At 35.7% G+C, this 18,980-nt stretch overlaps 1 protein-coding gene across 1 annotated transcript in view; it reads left to right on the forward strand.

The window, feature by feature from the left end:
* Positions 1-18,980, forward strand: part of LOC136037154 (peripheral plasma membrane protein CASK-like) — a gene marked incomplete in the record, with an annotated part of 194,786 nt that overhangs the window by 25,013 nt on the left and 150,793 nt on the right. Inside the window, 3 exon segments of the mRNA XM_065719673.1 lie at positions 2,522-2,599; positions 5,949-6,124; positions 10,424-10,605. Of these exon segments, the coding sequence (XP_065575745.1) occupies positions 2,522-2,599; positions 5,949-6,124; positions 10,424-10,605 (436 nt within the window).

Consider the following 18,980-nt stretch of genomic DNA (forward strand, 5'->3'; position numbering starts at 1 on the left):
ATTTAAAGATTGAAAATTGATTTAACTTGAGAAGTTGTTTCAGGTTAACTGTAGCTTTGGGTATTCCGGCTTCAATTCTTATTTTATGCGATATATTGACAAATCCTTTGCCGTGTCATTATCAGGCTATTTACATTTTTCGTATCACTGCCAAAACATGAACCAGAAACTGAAAAAAAAACTATATGGCTGAAAATGGAACATAATCCAAGAAATATCAAAGAAAAAAAGGTTGCCTGTCTTGCTTTTGAATAATCTGAAATTGCACCTTTCCATTATGTTCTCTGGAGCTGAAATGCTTCCGCTGAGGGAGTAGGACTGAAAGTAGGCCTCTTTAGTGTGTTCAAATGCTGTGACAATTTGAGCTTTACTAAAAACAAAATCTGTTTGAAATGTTTTCACATTTCTTACTTTCATAAATAAAAAATTATCAAAACCTTGAGCAATAAATGTCAAAACTGACAACCCACGGTCATTTGTTTGTTGTTTTTTCTTTGAGCAAAGCGCAAATTTTTTCTGGTCTTGAGAAGGCGTGGGGATTATCAGGCCTACTCGTTTTGAGTTTGGCTCGGCTATTTATTGTAATATCTGTTCGTTTTGAGTATCATTTATTTATTCATAGTGGTTTGTGGTAGTTTTACGCTTGGAAGATTATTTAACTTAATTTTTGTTCATTCTTGGCTTAATGGAGCTCTTTACTTTTCTTTGGAAAACTTGTCTAGTGGATTTTTTTTAATTAATATGAAAGAATAAGACAGTAATCTCTCTTTTTCTCTTTATTTCTGTTATAGATTGTAGTATACTTTTCTGTACTATTTTTTATTTGCATCTGCTATGTGACTTTGAAAAAGAAAAGCACATTTAAGTTTTAGTGAACTCTCTTTGAGTGATTTGTACGAAATTGTTGATTTTGACTTCAGAAAATCAATGAGCTATGTATTTGTCTTTCGCAAAACCTGTTTTACAGGTTTTTCTGTATGAAGAATTTGACATTATAATATGAACGGTGTTGCATTTGGTAATTTTACGGCTATCCTTTATGGCCTGCTCGAGTAGATGCCATAACCGTATTGAAGACGGAAAAATCTTATAAAGTATTTTGGGTACGGATCACATGAAAAAGCATCATTAAGTGAGGCGTTCATTTTGCCCTTTGAAGAAAATTTCACCAATGCTTCAAAGACATAATAAAAGGGGTTCAAAGTGCATTCATTGAACTTGCCACATTTCCGGATGTGTGTAAAGAAATAATGGGAATTGGCCCAGGACACAGTGTCTCTTCACTCTCATCTCTAACTCTCACAACTCTCCCTTGAAATTGCCAGATTAAAAGAAAATCTTCGTCAATTGCGATCAATGAACAAGTAATTAATACTATGGTCACTGAGATCTATGATACGATCAATCTGGAGTGCAGTTCCAAGTTTCCTAGCATTGAAAAATGCTGAAAGGGTTTCATGCTCAAATTATAGCGCTAGGAAATCGTCTTGAGATTCTAGAACACCGCAACGACGATCTAGAACAGGAAAGAAGGTCGAATGCTTTTCTTATCCACGGACTGTCTCAGACAGGTGGAGATTCTAGAATACCGCAACGACGATCTAGAACAGGAAAGAAGGTCGAATGCTTTTCTTATCCACGGACTGTCTAAGACAGGTGGAGATTCTAGAATACCGCAACGACGATCTAGAACAGGAAAGAAGGTCGAATGCTTTTCTTATCCACGGACTGTCTCAGACAGGTGGAGATTCTAGAATACCGCAACGACCATCTAGAACAGGAAAGAAGGTCGAATGCTCTTCTTATCCACGGACTGTCTCAGACAGGTGGAGAAACACTGACTAGTAGGTCAGTGTTTCTCAGTGTTAATATTTGGTACTAAGTTGGGGATCGGCATGATTATTACAGATATTAAGTCAACCGAACGCTTAATTTCTCGAGCAACTTTAGTGGCTGATTTTATCCCGCCTGCTCTTGTCAACTTTTATCCTACTGATTGTGCAAAGTGCGTGTTTGCGAACAAAAAGAAACTGGTCCAATCAAAAGTATTTAAATCTGAGTACTTAACACCAAAGCGTGAACAACTGCTAAATGTGGCACGAGATAAATTTGGTGTTAGGAATGTGTGGACTCATGGTGGCCGCGTTTTAGCTAAACCAGAAAATAATTCAGCCATCTTGAAAATCAGTTCTCTTAATGACCTAATCACTGATCAAGAATCCATTGTTGTGATATGTTGAATCAATGTTCAGTTGTTTTGCTATTTGAAATTCTTTGTTTTTGTATCCTCAGTTTTTTTTTCCATAAATTTTTTGTTGGTTTGTTGTTTAGATATTTAAGAGTTGCAATCTTTCAGTGGGTTAATGTTTTATTATGGTAAGAAAAAAATAGTCCATATAAGTGACTACAGCCCGTTTTTATCATTTACTTCAATGATTTACCGTTGCTATTAGTTTTTATGGGCTTCATGGCTTGTTTCATAGATTCTTATTCAGATTTTATATTTGGCTTTTTCTTACAGTATGGAAGGTGGAAACTTGTGCTCAGAAATTGTCGAGCGAGCCTCCTCAGGTTTTGTTTACAGCGAAGCAGTTGCTAGGCAAGTTTGACTTTTCTTTATATTTTTCAATTTATTAAGTCTTTTCTACTTGAATAGAACCTGAGTACTTAGAGGTCCTCTCTTTAAAATACCCCGACAGGGCACATGCTCTGGAAGCGCTCTTTAACTTCTTCAATAAGGAATAGCCGTTATATTACTTGTTAAGATGTTTTATTGATGCTATTCAAACTTATTGGAACCAATAACAATGTCCGGACCTCTCCAAAAAACATGTTTATTGCTTAAAACACTTACAAAAGCGAACTTTTTATGCAGTGAATTCATAAATTGGTGTCTTGCCGAAAAAAGCCAACCCCAGCAGTAATGGCAAGATCTTTACGAGACTGGAGAGCGAACCGTGTTTATGGTGGAAGGAGTACCTGGTAGCATCATCTGAGGTTTAAAAGATATATCTTATTTAGTATCTACATATTATATAATTGCTGAATAGATTATAATTACTCAAGGAGCTTAGTTTATGTCGAAGGTTAGCGGATTCAAAATTCTGTAGGTTGAGTTTTCTAAGTAGAATTACTTGAGGATATTTTTTTAATTTAGTGAGCTCAGTTTTACACGGCTTGAATTTTTTTGTTTAACGACAGGACTCTTCGTTAATAGCGACTTCAGTAAACACTAGCGAAAATACCTTTATTCGGTATTTTTTTCTAACTGTTTTTGGTGGCTTTAGTAAAGATATAATAAGAAAAGATTTAACAAAATATTTAGGGTCAATTGCGTTAAGACCAGTCCAAAGTATAAAGTTTGACCATATGCTTTTACCGTATAGTAGACTAGGAGCAGAAGTGCTCCTAGACAAAAGTAGAAACCCGATTTATTCAATGTCATGGCAAGGATCCATTGATACAGCCCGGAGTTCTTCCTTCGTTTTAGAATTGGATCGCTGAAATTTATGTAATTCTTAAGTCAGTTACAGTTAACATTATGGTTTTTATAGAAAAATGGGAGGGGGCTAATTCGATTGGGATTTCAAATTTTTAAGGGCGCTTTTCAACGGTTGGAAGTGATTGGAGCGTAATCAGCCTCCCTTCCATACCCTTTCCTGCCAGCCGGTCCCCTCGTAACGTAACCTCTATGATAACGGATCAAAATTTTGTGATGGTGGAAAGGTGTAGTATATGCATCTCCATGGTTAATATTACTCCCAGAGCTCCTGAGTGAATGGTCCCAAATTATGTTATCTACTTAATGGTGACATACAGGTTTTAATAAAAAACAAAAGAAAAAAAAAATGGCGTTTAGTCTTGGTTGTCTGGTCGGTCAGTTAGTAGTTCCTCGGGGTTGTTTGATTGGCTAAGGATCTCAGTGCTTCCCAAGGGCATATTCTGTGTAAACGACACGTACACCTTAGTAAATAAAAAGCAGATATGCGGGATTTGTCTAATTGTCTGCAGTATCTCAGAAATGTTTGGAAGGATTGAGTTTAAGTTTTCAGGGAGTGTCTAATTGATTACAGATTTTTATTTTGAAGAGATAAATCGAAGGCAGAGGACAACCGGAATTGGGATTGAAACTATTAGGCACTTTTGAAGGAAATATGGGTTAGTGTAGGAAGAAGAGAATCGCATTTTCTTTTGGGGGAGGGGAAAGAAGATAAGGCATCACGTCTATGACCCACGAAAACTTTTTCGTGTCGTAAGCCCCCATTGAAATATATGCACGGTTAATTATTAAGGTAATCAAAAGACATTCCGTGTTTACTTATTTGTTCTTGTGGCGGGAACTGGGTGTATCTACCTTGCTTGGCATCAAGGATCTTCAGGAACTGCTTGGACCGTGTCTGCTGCCAGCTGCTTGGGAAGCACTCTGTGTGTCTAGGCTATCAAAAATAGCCTGTCTGTAATATCTTCGTTATGGTTTGGGGTATCAAGTTGAAACACTTAAAGGGATTTTTTTTTTTTTTGAGGAAGAGGAGTCAATTTGATTTTGAGTTAAAGAGTCTTTAAATGTGCTTTTTGTCAAATCTACCTAAGAGTTTTGGCTCTTTAATTCTAAAATATATTCTTGATGTTATTGTGAGCTAAATCGAAAGACACTATTTATACTAAGTTAAGCAAAATTAAGTATCCACAATATGTGCACAGTTATAAAAATGAACCCACAAACTACTATATATATATATATATATATATATATATATATATATATATATATATATATATATATATATATATATATATATATATATATATATATATATATATATATATATATATATAGATATAGACTTACATTAAAAGGTGAAAATTAAAACTAAAAATGTTTTTTTGGAACTTTTTAAAACAGCCCTAGCATCCTTACTTCAACGAAGTTCAACCAGGACTGATAAATAAAATGATGTGAGATGATAAATTTATTTAGTGATAGTGAGTGTGTCACTTATACAAGTTTAAAAATAAATTGAAAACATTTTATTTAACTAATAGATTTTGAAGGGCGGGGGTTTTTGATGTCTTTTTTTCGCAGTTTCTTGGGGTGGGGCTGAAACCGGTAAATAATATTTAATAGGATTATTTTGTTACATTGTGTTCATGTGTATGTGTTGTTGTTTTTATATATAAGATAGGCTAGGTGGATAATCATGAAATGTTATATTAAAATATATATTTATAAGATATAAATCATAATATGAATTTGAAGCACAAGTCCTTCGGACTTTCTTTTTGATGCAATAATTTATTAGTGTTGTCATTTTTATTTATGTTTATATTGTGGATAAAAATAAAACCTACCTACCTACCTACTGTTTTTTTTTCTCTCAATATTTCTGGCAGTATGCTTCTTTGTCAAGGGATATAAATCGGGACAAATTTCACTAGACCAATTTATAATAGTTTTGAACCAGTTACAAAAAGGCCTTTGAGGCAAGCTGCCAAAAAAGTAAGATTAGCTTTGAAAATCCGTATTTAATTATTTTGTTTTGTTTTGTTTGAATAAATTTATCATCTCACGTCATTTTATTTATCAGTCCTGGTTGAACTTCGTTGAAGTAAGGATGCTAGGGCTGTTTTAAAAAGTTCCAAAAAAACATTTTTAGTTTTAATTTTCACCTTTTAATGTAAGTCTATATATATATATATATATATATATATATATATATATATATATATATATATATATATATATATATATATATATATATATATATATATATATATATATATATATATATATTTGTTTCTTTGTTTCTGGTGTTGTGCTGTTGACGGCCCTTGGACACAGGGCCGAAACATTCACTGAATTGAATTTCACTGTCTTGAAAATTCCCCTATTGTTTATAAGTTGTGTTTGTTTCATAAGGGATATATTTGATTTTCTGTTTTTTTTTCAGCCATTACTTGAAACAAGTTTTAGAAGCTGTAAAATACTGCCACGACAATGATATTATTCATCGAGGCATTCGACCTAGCTGTGTTTTACTGGGTAACAGAGACAACTCAGCTCCTGTGAAATTACGAGGATTCTCAGCCGCAGTACAATTGGAGAAGAATGAATTAGCCATGTGCGGTAAATCTTGTTATGACATGCTTTTAGTTTTTTATTCAAATGCTCGAAGGTTGAATTCAATTTAGACCAGGGTTGCTACACCTGAAATTTACGTCAGGGTCACTCCGGGCTCTCTGAAATATTACGATTCCAGTGTTTTCTTCCATGATTTCTTGGAATTTTAAGTGACACTATTTTTCCTATTCTGATTAATTGGACCTATTCCTTGTCAAAGTAAATTCTTGTGTACATGTGTACATATACGGCTTTTAAGCCGTCCTGGCTGAGTGGTTGGCGCGCTGGTGTGGGAATTCTGTGTCCAAGGGGCACGGGTTTCAATCCCAGTTGCAACCAGTTATTTAGTTTAGGACGGGGGTCAGTGGCGTGACTCTGTAAGCTCAGTCAGAGTCGACCCAGCTCTAAATGGGTACCTGGAAAAATCTGGGGAAGGTAAGCAGGAAGGATGTGTGAAAGCACAGGATGGCTGGTCCCCAACCCCCCATTGTACTTCCTGGCTGAAGGGCCATGAAATGGAGATTAGCACCGCCGGTTTGCACCTTAAGGGTCTAGTGCCGTCTTACTGTACTGTGTACATGTGTGACTCATTCTCATGCCTACAGGGTTCATGGGACCTGATAATTGTCTTCCTTGATGCGATAGCCATCTGGGATATTAACATTGAAACTTGGCATGCATAACATATTTGAGACTTATAGATACCGCTTTATCTCGTTTGCTTGTCTGTCATGTTCGGTGAAAATGCTACAAAGCCGGTATAGTTCCTTCCTAATGTGAATTCTGATTAATTGTATTTAAAGCATATGAATTTTTACTCTTAAGCCACATCATTCTTTGATTTTTGATCTTACTTTATATAATTGATAAGTGTCTGTACCACTTAGCCAACCGCTTGAGGCTATACAATGGGCTCCTGGATCTAGTATTCCTCCACAGTTCTTTTATAGTTAGAGTCAGTTGGTTTCTTACCCTTTCAAGAGAGTAAAGTTGTTTTTTTTTTTTTTTATTATCCTGGAAACTTGAAGGCAAGGTAGTGTTTTTAATTGCTGACATTACACATTGTCAGTAAGATTCATTAATAGGTGCCGAATATTATATGTATTTTTTTAAGCATACCTTGTATGACTGGGGATGAGTTGAATTTTTTTTTTTTTTGGGGGGGGGGGAGGCATATGTCGTCGGACAATCTTTGTTTCTACCCAAATAAATGAGTAAACGAATAAGTTTTTTTGTGGGATATCGACAGAATGCTTTAATAGATTCCCAATGTCTTGGTCAGACATTCATTGGCTGTCTTAACTGATGAGTTATCGCAAAGAAAAGAGGAGAAACATAAAAAAAGTAGAAAAAAAGAATAAAAAAAATTTTTTTTGGAAAACAGAAAAATTGTCGAAATCTTTGTCAGCCACTGGTAGGGCAAGTAATCGAAATATCCAAGACTGAGACTCTAAAACAATAGAAAAAACATCCACATGCACAAAAAAAATAAGAAAGTTGATTAAACTTCATATGATCACCTTTCGTTGATTGATTGACAATTTTTTTTTTTAAGCCCAGATCACAATAATATTTTAGTTGTGATTTGCTCAAAATAAAGCTTTATGGAAGCTGAGGGGACTGTCCCTTTGAAATCTAAGAAATATGTTACGATTCTCTCTGAAATTTGCTATGCTCCTTGTGCAATTTGCCAGTTATGTTTACATTTGTTTGAATTTACCCCTCCCTGAAAATAATTCCTGGGTATATGTCCGAATAAAAAGTAATCGGGTTTTCTGCAATACAATTTATTAGAGCTTGTAATCTTGCTAGCTTAAGTTGCTAGTTTAAGAATTGAAGCATAAAATGTAGGCATCTCATAAGCCTTGCCTATAGCAATTTAAAGTTGTTATTCCGCTCAAACTTTGTTGCCATGTAGGGTCCAAATGTGCAAGATTTAGTGGATAGTCCCATAGAATGCTAGACACTATATTTAGACCTAAAATGGCAGATGATAAATGGTAGGTTGGTAAAAAATGGAAGATTTGATATATTATTCCGCGGTTCTTAGCTAATCTTTTGGACTAATGTATGTTATTTTCAAATTAAGTTCAATTTCGTCAAGATGTGCAGAGATGATCATTTTGACATTAAAGGCCCCCCCCCCATTAAGTGAGCACCACACATTTGCTCCTATTGCTCATGTCATTAAGTCCCCTAACATATGTTATTTTCAAATTATATCCAATTTTGTCAAGATTTGCTGAGATAATCATTTTGACATTAAAGTCGCCTCCCATTAAGTGGACATCACGCATTTTCTCTTATTAGTCATGTCACGAAGTTCCCTTAGGGACTAATTGATTAATTAGTGTTACTTGTTCATGGTACATACATATTTACAAAATAAGTATTGTAGTGAAGTAGCGATAAAAAAAATTTGGCAAGTTTTATCAGAGTTCGTCGTTGAAACTCTTTGCCCAAACATTATCTTGGCAAAATATTGCAAAAATGTAACAATTATTTCCAGTGACCGTTTTAAAGGATGAGATATCGTTTTTTTTTTATCAGTGTTAAAATTAGGATCAGAAAAGTTTGATATTTTTCTATAAGCAATATTTATGTTTAGGTCGTAATATATAAATGACTGGTGATTTTAATTACAAATGTACTCAAATTTTAACTCAAATTAAATTTGTTAGGGTTTGGTTTCCCGAGAAATAAGTTTGTAATTTCTGCTGTAATCTGAAAAACTCAAATCCTTTCATCCATTTGAATATATCATTCGGACTTATGATAAACGAAGAAAATATAGATATTCTAAGTCTACTGTGCTACACTGACAAATTTTATTTTTTTAACCCAAATTTATTAATTTTATACAAGGGTTAAATTTGCATGTTTAAAGTTATTGTAGTTTCTAATCCTTAGATCAGAATTTCTTTGAGGGGTTCATATAGTGCTTTATCTAGACGCATATCCTTGAAGGGCTGTCTAAGTTTAAAAAAAAGATTATAAGAGCAATTTTCCAGAAATTTTCGCTCATTCAATGGTCTCAGAAAAGGCTCATGTTTGCTCTTACTCCAATTATACTTGTGGAAAAATTACGATACCTCGGAACAGTGCAAACTAAGCATTTGACTAAAGCTCCGCCTTTTAAGACACTTTTATACACTTGTATTATCGGCAAAACATATTAACTTATTTAAACTGCATTTCTGCTCAGTGGGAATACTCATCCCACCAATTATAACTTCCTTGGATTTGATGAGCTTAACAGCAAGAACTTGCCTTGCTAAAAATAGAGGGGCCAATTTCAAGAAACAGGAGATTTGCACAGTAAGAATTTTATTGAAGTTGTTTACTAAACGAGCGCTTTACGGAAAACACAAAGCAAAATAGGATTTCTAATACAGTTGAGACATCATAATAGTAAATTTAATGTAAATCTAGTAAAATTTAAAGGTCCGACTGATGAAATCGGGAATTTCTTATTCATCGCCTTCAATAATCGATTTTCTAAAGAAAAATTGTGTACTTAACATGTGTTTCTGCATTGCACTGAATGTAGGCTGAATCGAATAGTAATATAATAATAGTTTATTTTTTATAAAAGCCAGCAATGGGAGTGACAAAACGAACAGGACATCAATCACCAAGTGACATCACTTACTGTCGAACACATAAATATGTTTATATAATTCAGCACAAATCCATAATTAGAGAACTCTATGACTCAGTCGTAGTTACAGGAATTTACCCAGATTTCAAATCTCCTTCAAATCTTTTTTTCTCATTTTTCTTAACCAATTATTTGCAAAAGAGTTTCCCTGATTGAGCAAATGAGCATTTGCCTTTTCGGGTTTCACCCCCCTCCCCCTACCCCGAAAATTTTGTCCGAATAGCAAAGTCATAAAAAAATGCATATAAACAATTTTGGTTGTGTTTTTTATAATAGTTTTTTTGTATAAAAAAAAATCGTGGATATGCCCTTGCAGGGGATGGTTTTGGATTATCCAAGATACATTAGAAGGATACTATTGCATTTGCTCCTCTGAATAAGGCTGGAGTCAGTGCTTTTCGATTAGAAGCTTGAATAAAGCAACTCTTTTTTAACCATTAAAATAATGATTTTAGGTTTAAAGATCTATTTTCAAAATAAGCCTTAATGATGGGATTGCAAATGCCATTGGACATATACAAGGACTGTTTTCCTGCCTTGCCCAATCCATATACTTTCTTCTTAGTGTTCATTTTTGTAGTGTAAACTATATTTAACTAAGAATTCAACGAATAAATAACTAAAACAGTTCCTTAATTTTATAGCTTCTATAATAAACAGCGCACCTCAATTCCAAAGTCCTGAACAAATGAATCAACAGCCACATGGTAAATCGTCAGACATTTGGGCCTTAGGTGTATTTTTGCATGTACTCCTAACCGGTACTCTGCCATTTATGGGAGTCGGAGACAATCTCAAGGAAAATATAAATTCAGGCCTTTTACACGTAAGTAATTCATTTTTACTAAGATGTTTACAAATTAATTTAACTGATTAGATTTAGAAAGCGAGAGAAAGAGATAAAATGGATTTTAGAAAGAGGCGCAAACAACCTGGTTAATGGTTGTTAATTCAGAAACAAAGAAACAAAAAATTTATGTAAAAGTTGCGCTTGATCTTGGATTAAATACTGCTTGTATGTCCTTTCAAGCGACAAGCGACCTATATTAGGACTATCCGGAGGAGAAATGGTTTTTGGCCACTTCCTGTGTCTTTTCGGATGAGAAAGAATTTAAAAATACATTGGAAGAACAGAAGTTAGTTAATGAGCCAAGTTACAAATTATATGGATCACCTTGTACATTATTAGAAAAAGTATTTTTTAAATTTCATAAGGAGATTATAATAATCCACGCTGTTAAATGAAGATCTTATCTTATTTTTTTAAGTATCAGGTCAATTCTATCGCTCAAAAGCAATTTGTGGCTCATCCAATATGAAAAAATTAAAAACATTTTGGATAAAAAAAGAAAGAAGAAAAAGGAGTAATCACAGAAAGATAATATAAGATTGAAATATCGTCGGAAAGATGTTTATAAAGATAACATGCCATCTTGTGCCTTCACTTAAAAAACGCGGTAGGAATTCGCAAAAATTGGAAATATACAAGAAAAATAAACAAAGAACGAAAAGCTCATACTCTCTAGTCGGAATTATAGCGATATAAATCTATCTTGCGGTTCGTTTTTATAGCACTTGGTATTAACCAAGTGACATAGCAATCGCAAATTCTGTCGGTCTGTCTGTCGGTCCTGGTTTCGCTACTTTAGGCACTTCCAGGTAAGCTAGGACGATGAAATTTGGCAAGCGTATCAGGGAACGGACCAGATTAAATTAGAAATAGCCATCGTTATCCCGATTTGACCATCTGGGGGGGGGGGGAGTGGGGGGCCAGTTAATTCGGAAAAAAATAGAAAAAATGAAGTATTTTTAACTTATGAGCGGGTGATGGGATCTTAATGAAATTTGATTTTTGGAATGATATGTGTCTCAGAGCTCCTTTTTTAAATCCCGACCGGATATGATGACATTGGGGGGAGTTGGAGAGGGTAAACCTAAAATCTTGGAAAACACTTAGAGTGGAGGGATCGGGATGAAACTTGATGGGAAAAATAAGCACAAGTCCTAGATACATGATTGACATAAACGGAACGGATCCGCTCTCTTTGGGGTAGTGGGGGAGGGGGTTTGTTATTTCTGAAAAATTAGAAAAAATGAGGTATTTTTAACTTACGAACGGGTGATCGGATCTCAGTAAAATTTGATATTTAGAAGGATATCGTGTCTCAGAACTCTTATTTTAAACCCGACTGGATCTGGTGACATTGGGGGGGAGTTGGGAGGGGGAAACCTAAAACTTGGAAAACACTTAGAGTGGAGGGATCGGGATGAAGCTTGGTGGGAAAAATAAGCCCAAGTCCTAGATACATGATTGACATTAAAGGAATGGACCCGCTCTCTTTGGGGTATTTGGAGGGGGGGGGGTTATTTCTGAAAAATTAGAAAAAATGAGGTATTTTTAACTTACGAATCGGTGATCGGATCTCAATGAAATTTGATATTCAGAAGGATATAGTGTCTCAAAGCTCTTCTTTTAAATCCTGACCGGATATGGTGACATTGGGGGAAGTTTGGAGTGAGGGAACCTAAAATCATGGAAAACGCTTAGATTGGAGGGATCGGGATAAAACTTGGTGGGAAAACTAAGCAGAAGTCTTATATACGTGATTTACATAATTGGAACGGATCCGCTCTATTGGGGGGGGGGGGTTAATTCTGAAAAATAAGAAAAAATGACGCATTTTAACTTACGAAGGAGTGATCGGATCTAATAATTTTGAAAATTGAGGTATTTGTAACTTGAGAAAGGGTGACCAGATCTTAATGAAATTTGATATTTAGAAGGATCTTGTGCTTTAAAGTTCTAATTTTAAATTCTGACCAGATCCTGTGACATTGGGGGGAGTTGGAGGGGGAAACCGGAATCTGGAGGGTGAAAATTAGGGTATTTTTCTCTTATGAATAGATGATCGGATCTTATTGAAATTTGAATTTTAGAAGGAATTCATGTCTCAGAGCTCTTATTTCAAATCCCGACCAGATCTTTTGACATTGGGGGGAGTTGGAGGAGGAAATTTTGGAAAAACACTTGGAGTGGAGGAATCGGGATGAAGCTTGGTGGATAGAATAAACAAATGTCCTTGATACGTGATTGACAGAATCATACTGAATTTGCTCTCTTTTGGGGAGTTGGGGGAGGGTTCAGTGATTTGGCGAGTTTGGTGCTTCTGGACGTGCTAGGACGATTAAAATTGGTAGGCGTGTCAGGGAGCTGCACAATTTGACTTGATAAAGTCGTTTTCCCAGATTCGACCATCTGGGGGGCCAAAGGGAGAGGAAAAATTAGAAAAAAATTAGGTATTTATAACTTACGAGTGGGTGATCGGATCTTAATGAATTTTGATATTTAGAAGGACATCGTGACTCAGAGCTCTTATTTTAAATCCTGACCGGCATTAAGCCTCTTATTTTCCTTTTTAAATCAATCTATTGATTCATAGAATTTTGTTACAGCTCATACCATATGATCTCTTGGCTCTTAGCTCTTCTCGCCTCGTCGCAAGTGCCATATGAGCTGTTAGCTCTTGTTATGGTACTTGGTAGTAACCAAGTGACATATAGCAATCGCAAATTCTGTCGGTCTGTCAGTCCAGGTTTTGCTACTTTAGTCACTTCCAGGTAAGCTAGGATGATGAAATTTGGCACACGTATCAGGGAACAGACCAGATTAAATTTGAAATAGTCGTTTTCGCGATTTGACCATCTGGGGAGGGGAGTGGGGGGTCGGTTAATTCGGAAAAATAGAAAAAATGAAGTATTTTTAACTTACGAGCGGGTGATGGGATCTTAATGAAATTTGATGTTTGGAAGAATATTGTGTCTCAGACCTCTTATTCTAAATCCCAACTGGATCGCGGGGAGTTGAGGAGGGGAACCTAAAATCTCGGAAAACGCTTAGAGCTGAGGGATCGAGATGAAACTTGGTGGACAGAATAAGCACAAGTTATAGACACGAGATTGACACAATTGGTACGGATCCGTTCTCTTTGAGGGAGCTGGGGGTTGTTAATTTGGAAAAATCAGAACAATTGAGGTATTTTTAGCTTAAGAACGGGTGACCGGATCTTAATGAAATTTGATATTTAGAGGGAACTCATGTCTCAGAGCTCTTATTTCTATTCCCGACCAGATCTTTTGACATTGGGGGGAGTTGGAGGGGGACGCTTATAAATGTCATAGATACGTGATTGACGTAACGGGACTGGGTCCGCTCTCTTTGGTGGAGCTAAGTGGTGGGGTTCAGTGCTTTGGCGAGTTTGGTGCTTCTAGACGTGCTAGGACGATGAAAATTGGTAGGCGTGTCAGGGAGCTGCACAAATTGACTTGATAAAGTCGTTTTCCCCGATTCGACCATCTGGGGGGCTGAAGGGAGAGGAAAAATTCGAAAAATTGAGGTATTTTTAACTTACGAGTAGGTGATCGGATCTTTAGAAGGATCTCTTGACTCAGAGCTCTTACTTTAAATCCCGACCGATATTAACCCTCTGATTTTCCTTTTAAAGCAATCTATTGATTCTTAGAATTTTGCTAGAGCTCATACCATATGAGCTCTTGGCTCTTGGCTCTTCCGACCTCGTCACAAGCGCCATATGAGCTCTTAGCTCTGGTTGTTCTTTGGAGAAATCACTCATTTTGCTACTGCAATTCTTTGTTAATCAAGGAAAGCATTAAAAAATTAGGAAAATTCACTTATTTTATTGACTCCATTATATGGAATTATTTTCTCCCAAATTCGGATAATGCTCTAAAATTTTAAAATGTTATTATCATAGTTGACATTTTAGCAGCGGAGAACATTATTGAGAAACTCAAGTTTACCTCTTTTATTGAACAGAATAAAAGAAGAGAAGTCATTTTTAATGCGACAAAACAATTAACCAAATTAAGATTTTTAAGTAGTTTGATCATTGATTGGGTCAGGGGTTGCAGCTGCTCAGTGTTGCAAACAACAAGTTTTGTGTTAAAAATAACTGATAATCTATTATGTTCTCTTCTTTTTGGGTATCCACATAAATTGTACTTTTTTTCTGACCTTAACTCAGACCTGTCCTAGCCGAGTGGTTAGCGCGCTAGAATTGAAATCCTGAGGACAGGGGTTGGAGTCCTTGTGTGGCTGGTTATTTGGTTTTGAATGTCACTGATCAGCTCTAGCAGAGTTGACCCAGCTCTAAACGGGTACCCGGAGAAATCTGGAAGAAAAATACGGGAAGCTTTGGATGATTTGCCCCAAACCATGCATGGCACTCCCATCTGAAGGCAGAAAATCAGGAGGTTGGTACCTGCGCTACGCAGACCATTCATCAGCGAATTACAAACGTAAAAGAAGTTTCGCTCAGACCTTAGGTCATCCTATACCTCCAGGGGCAAACAGGGAGTAACTGAAGAGCCTCTAATCATGTTCCAAAAGTGTAGATATCTCCGTTAGTGTTGGGCAATAATTTGATTAAACAAAACATCGATGTATCGATGTTTTAATTTTAATTAAATAAAAAAAACAAGTTTTTTAAATGAAAATAAGGAGCGACATTAAAACTAAAAACGACCAGAAATTACTCCGTATATGAAAGGGGCTTTTCCTTCTCAACGCCCCGCTCTTTACGCTAAAGTCTGACTCTTTCTCTTAACTCTACATTTTAAAACAGTAAAAAACTTTAGCGTAAAGAGCGGGGCGTTGAGAAGGAAATGCCCCTTTCATATACGGAGTAATTTCTGTTCGTTTTAAGTTTTAATGTCGCTCCTTACTTTCATTTAAAAAACTTGTTTTTTTTATTTAATTTCTGAACGTTTTTGAATCAATGCATGTTTTGATTTTGGCTCTCCGCAGAGGAATAATTAAAACGAAATTTGTATATTTATTTATTTTAGCTAAATGGCTTTCTCATAATTTTGATTGAATGATTTTGAGAAAAAAAGAGCGGGGGAGGAAGCCTAGTTGCCCTCCGATTTTCGGTTAATTAAAAAGGCAACTAGAACTTGTAATTTTTTACGAGTCTTTTTATAAGTAAAAGATATACGTAACTTATAAATTAGGTTATGTAAAGAACTCTTGTATTCTCATGTTTTTATTACATATATGAGGGGGTTCGCCCCCTCGTCAGTACCTCGCTCTTTGCACTAAAGCCTAAATTTTGTCCCAATTCATTAAGAATGACCCCTGAATCACAAAAGCCGCAGAATAAATAGTTGAAATTACTAAAAATACTTTAGCGTAAAGAGCGAGGTATTGGGAGGAGGTGAGCCCCTCATATAGGTAATAATTTCTTTTTTTTAAGTTTTAATGCTGCTGCTTACTTCTTGCTGAAAAAAAAACTTTTTCATATTTATTTTTTCATTGTTTTTTTTTAAGTAATGCTAGTAAATCCTGCGCTCCCTTCATGGAAATTTTCTTCCCCCATGACAAATTCCTCGATGGAAAGCTCCCGCAGCATATCCCCCTCTTCTCAACCCCTGCCTCCAACCAAAAAATCCTCCCGAAAACGCCTGTACACTTCCCAATAACCATTACTATATGTAAGCACTGGTCAAAGTTTTTGAACTTGTAACCCCTCCCACGGGGACTGGGGGGGGGGAGTAAGTTCTCCCCAAAGACATAGTTATAAGGTTTTTCGACATTGCTGACATTGTAACAATGTCACTTAAAAAGGGCGCTAGAACTTTTCATTTCCGTTAGAATGAGTCCTTTCGCAATATTCTAGGACAACTGGTTCGATACGATCACCCCTGGGGGAAAAAAACAACAAAAAAACAAACAAATAAACACGCATCTGTGATCTGCCTTCTGGCAAAAAATATAAAATTCCACATTTTTGTAGATAGGAGCTTGAAACTTCTACAGTAGGGTTCTCTGATACGCTGAATCTGATGGTATCATTTTCGTTAAGATTCTACGACTTTTAGGGGGTGTTCCCCCTATTTTCTTAAATAAGGCAAATTTTCTCAGGCTCGTAACTTTTGATGGGTAAGACTAAACTTGATGAAACTTATATATTTAAAATCAGCATTAAAATTTAATTCTTTTGATGTAGCTATTGATATCGAAATTCAATTTTTTAGAGTTTTGGTTACTATTGAGCCGGGTCGCTCCTTCCTACAGTTCGTTACCACGAACTGTTTGATTTTAGGGTTTGGTAAAATTCAGTAACAAAAAGAGTATTTTACACAATTTTTTTTTCTAAATTTTGAATAAATTCAGAAAGTCATCTATTACATGAACGAACATTACAAAAATCCTGATTTGGAATTACTCGGGCTCAGGATAAAGAAAAATAAAGTACTGGCTATTTTTGGCTATTCAAATCAGCAACATGTCAATATTTTCCCCTTAGAATTGGATCAGAATTTCAGTGATTAAATGAAAAAAAAAAAAAGATTCTTTTCAGCTTAAAATAAGGAACTTAATTTCAAACTTTTCAGCTAAAACTTAAAAGAACAAAAAATTTTCTATATACGAGAGGTTAACCTCTCCTCAATACCTCGCTCTTCAGCCTAAAGTTTTTTTTTATATTCGAACAATCTCCTTACTCTAATTAGACGGCTCTTGTTTTTCAGGAGTTGTTCTTAAATAATTGGAACGAAAAGTAAAAATTAGCGTAAGGACGACGTATTGAGGAGGGGATTTGCCCTCATACACGGGATAATTTTTCTTCGTGTTAAGTTTTAATATTGCTCCTTAGTTTTAGTTGAAAAAATTAATCTTCTTATTTAATTTCTGATCGTTTTTCAGATAAGGTCAGAAAATCTGCCTTTTCTATGCAGGGAGAATCCCCCCCCCCAGGAAACCTCTCGTGTAAGATCTCCCATCCCCCAGATAATGTCATCCCTGCAGAAAATTCCCCAAGAAACTTCTTGTGAACAATCCCACCAGGAAAATTATTTTTAGCCTACTTTCATTTGAAAAAAGACTTGTTTTTCTTCTGGTTTCTGACAGTTTCTCAAAACATGTCAGAAATCATCCTTCCGTGAAAAAAAATTTCCTGGAAATTCTCCCCTCCCAATGTCTCAATGGAAAGTTTCTCCCGCGTGAAATTCCCCCATTAGAATCTCTCCCGCGGAAAATCCCTCAGACAATCTCAGCTCCTTTGAAAATTTTCCTAGAATATCTCCACATGCAAAATTGAATTGGCAAAGAGAGAATAAAACAAATGACTTGAATTTTGTATAAGAATTCTGGTAAATTCCCCTGTGTATAGTTTCTCTTTGAAAGTTCTTCCTCGGAAGCTTCCCTTCCCATTGAAAATTCTTTCCTTTGAAAATCTCCCCTAAGAAAGTTCCCCCCATATAAAATTCACTCTCCCCCAAAAATGTCTGTTTACTTCCCAATAACAAATACTATGTGTAAACACTAGACGATTTCATAACTTACAACCCTTTTTTCCAGGAACTTGCAGGGTCGTGTCATCCCAAGAGGCATGATACTTGAACTTTCAGTTATGCTGATCAAAATTGGAATCTCAAAATTTTGATCAGAAGACTTTAGTAAAACAGGAGCATGGGAGGGAGGGGATCTAGTTGCCCGCCAATCGGTTTGGTCATGAAATGGGGAACTAGAACTGTATTTTCCGTTCGAGCGAGCCCTCTCCTGATCTTATGTGACTATTTGTTTGATACGATCATCCTGGCAAAAAACATAAAACATAACAAAAAACACACATCCGTGATCTCTTTCTTCTGGCAAAACTTACAAAATTTCACATCTTTTCAGATGGAAGTATAACAGTTCAACATAGGGATGAAACCTTGAGTTTTACTGCTCATTATGAACACTGTATATGTGTTCGGAATATCCAGTTCAAAATTTTATATCTGTTCACTGTCCATTAAAAGGTTTCATCCCTATTTTGAACTGATATACTTTCTTCGTGGAAAGGCAGTTTGTTTTTCGAAGTTATCTTTTAAGATGGAAGCTAGAAACTTTTACAGTATGGTTCTCGGGTATAACGAATCTGTAAGTTTTATTATGATGAATTGACTTTTTAAGGTCGTTCCCGCCCTTTCTAAAAAATCATACAAATTTTCTTAGGCACGTAGCTTATGATGGGCACATAAAACCTGATGAATTTTATATATATTGAGTCGCCATAGAAATTATGTTCAGTTGATGTATCTTTTGTCATAAAATTCCGTTTTTACAGTTTCGGTTGCTATTCGGCCGAGTTACTCCTCACTTACAGTACGTTACCACAAACTATTCGATTAGCTAAT

This window comes from Artemia franciscana, chromosome 16 (genome assembly GCF_032884065.1).
Source record: "Artemia franciscana chromosome 16, ASM3288406v1, whole genome shotgun sequence".
NCBI lineage: Eukaryota > Metazoa > Arthropoda > Branchiopoda > Anostraca > Artemiidae > Artemia > Artemia franciscana.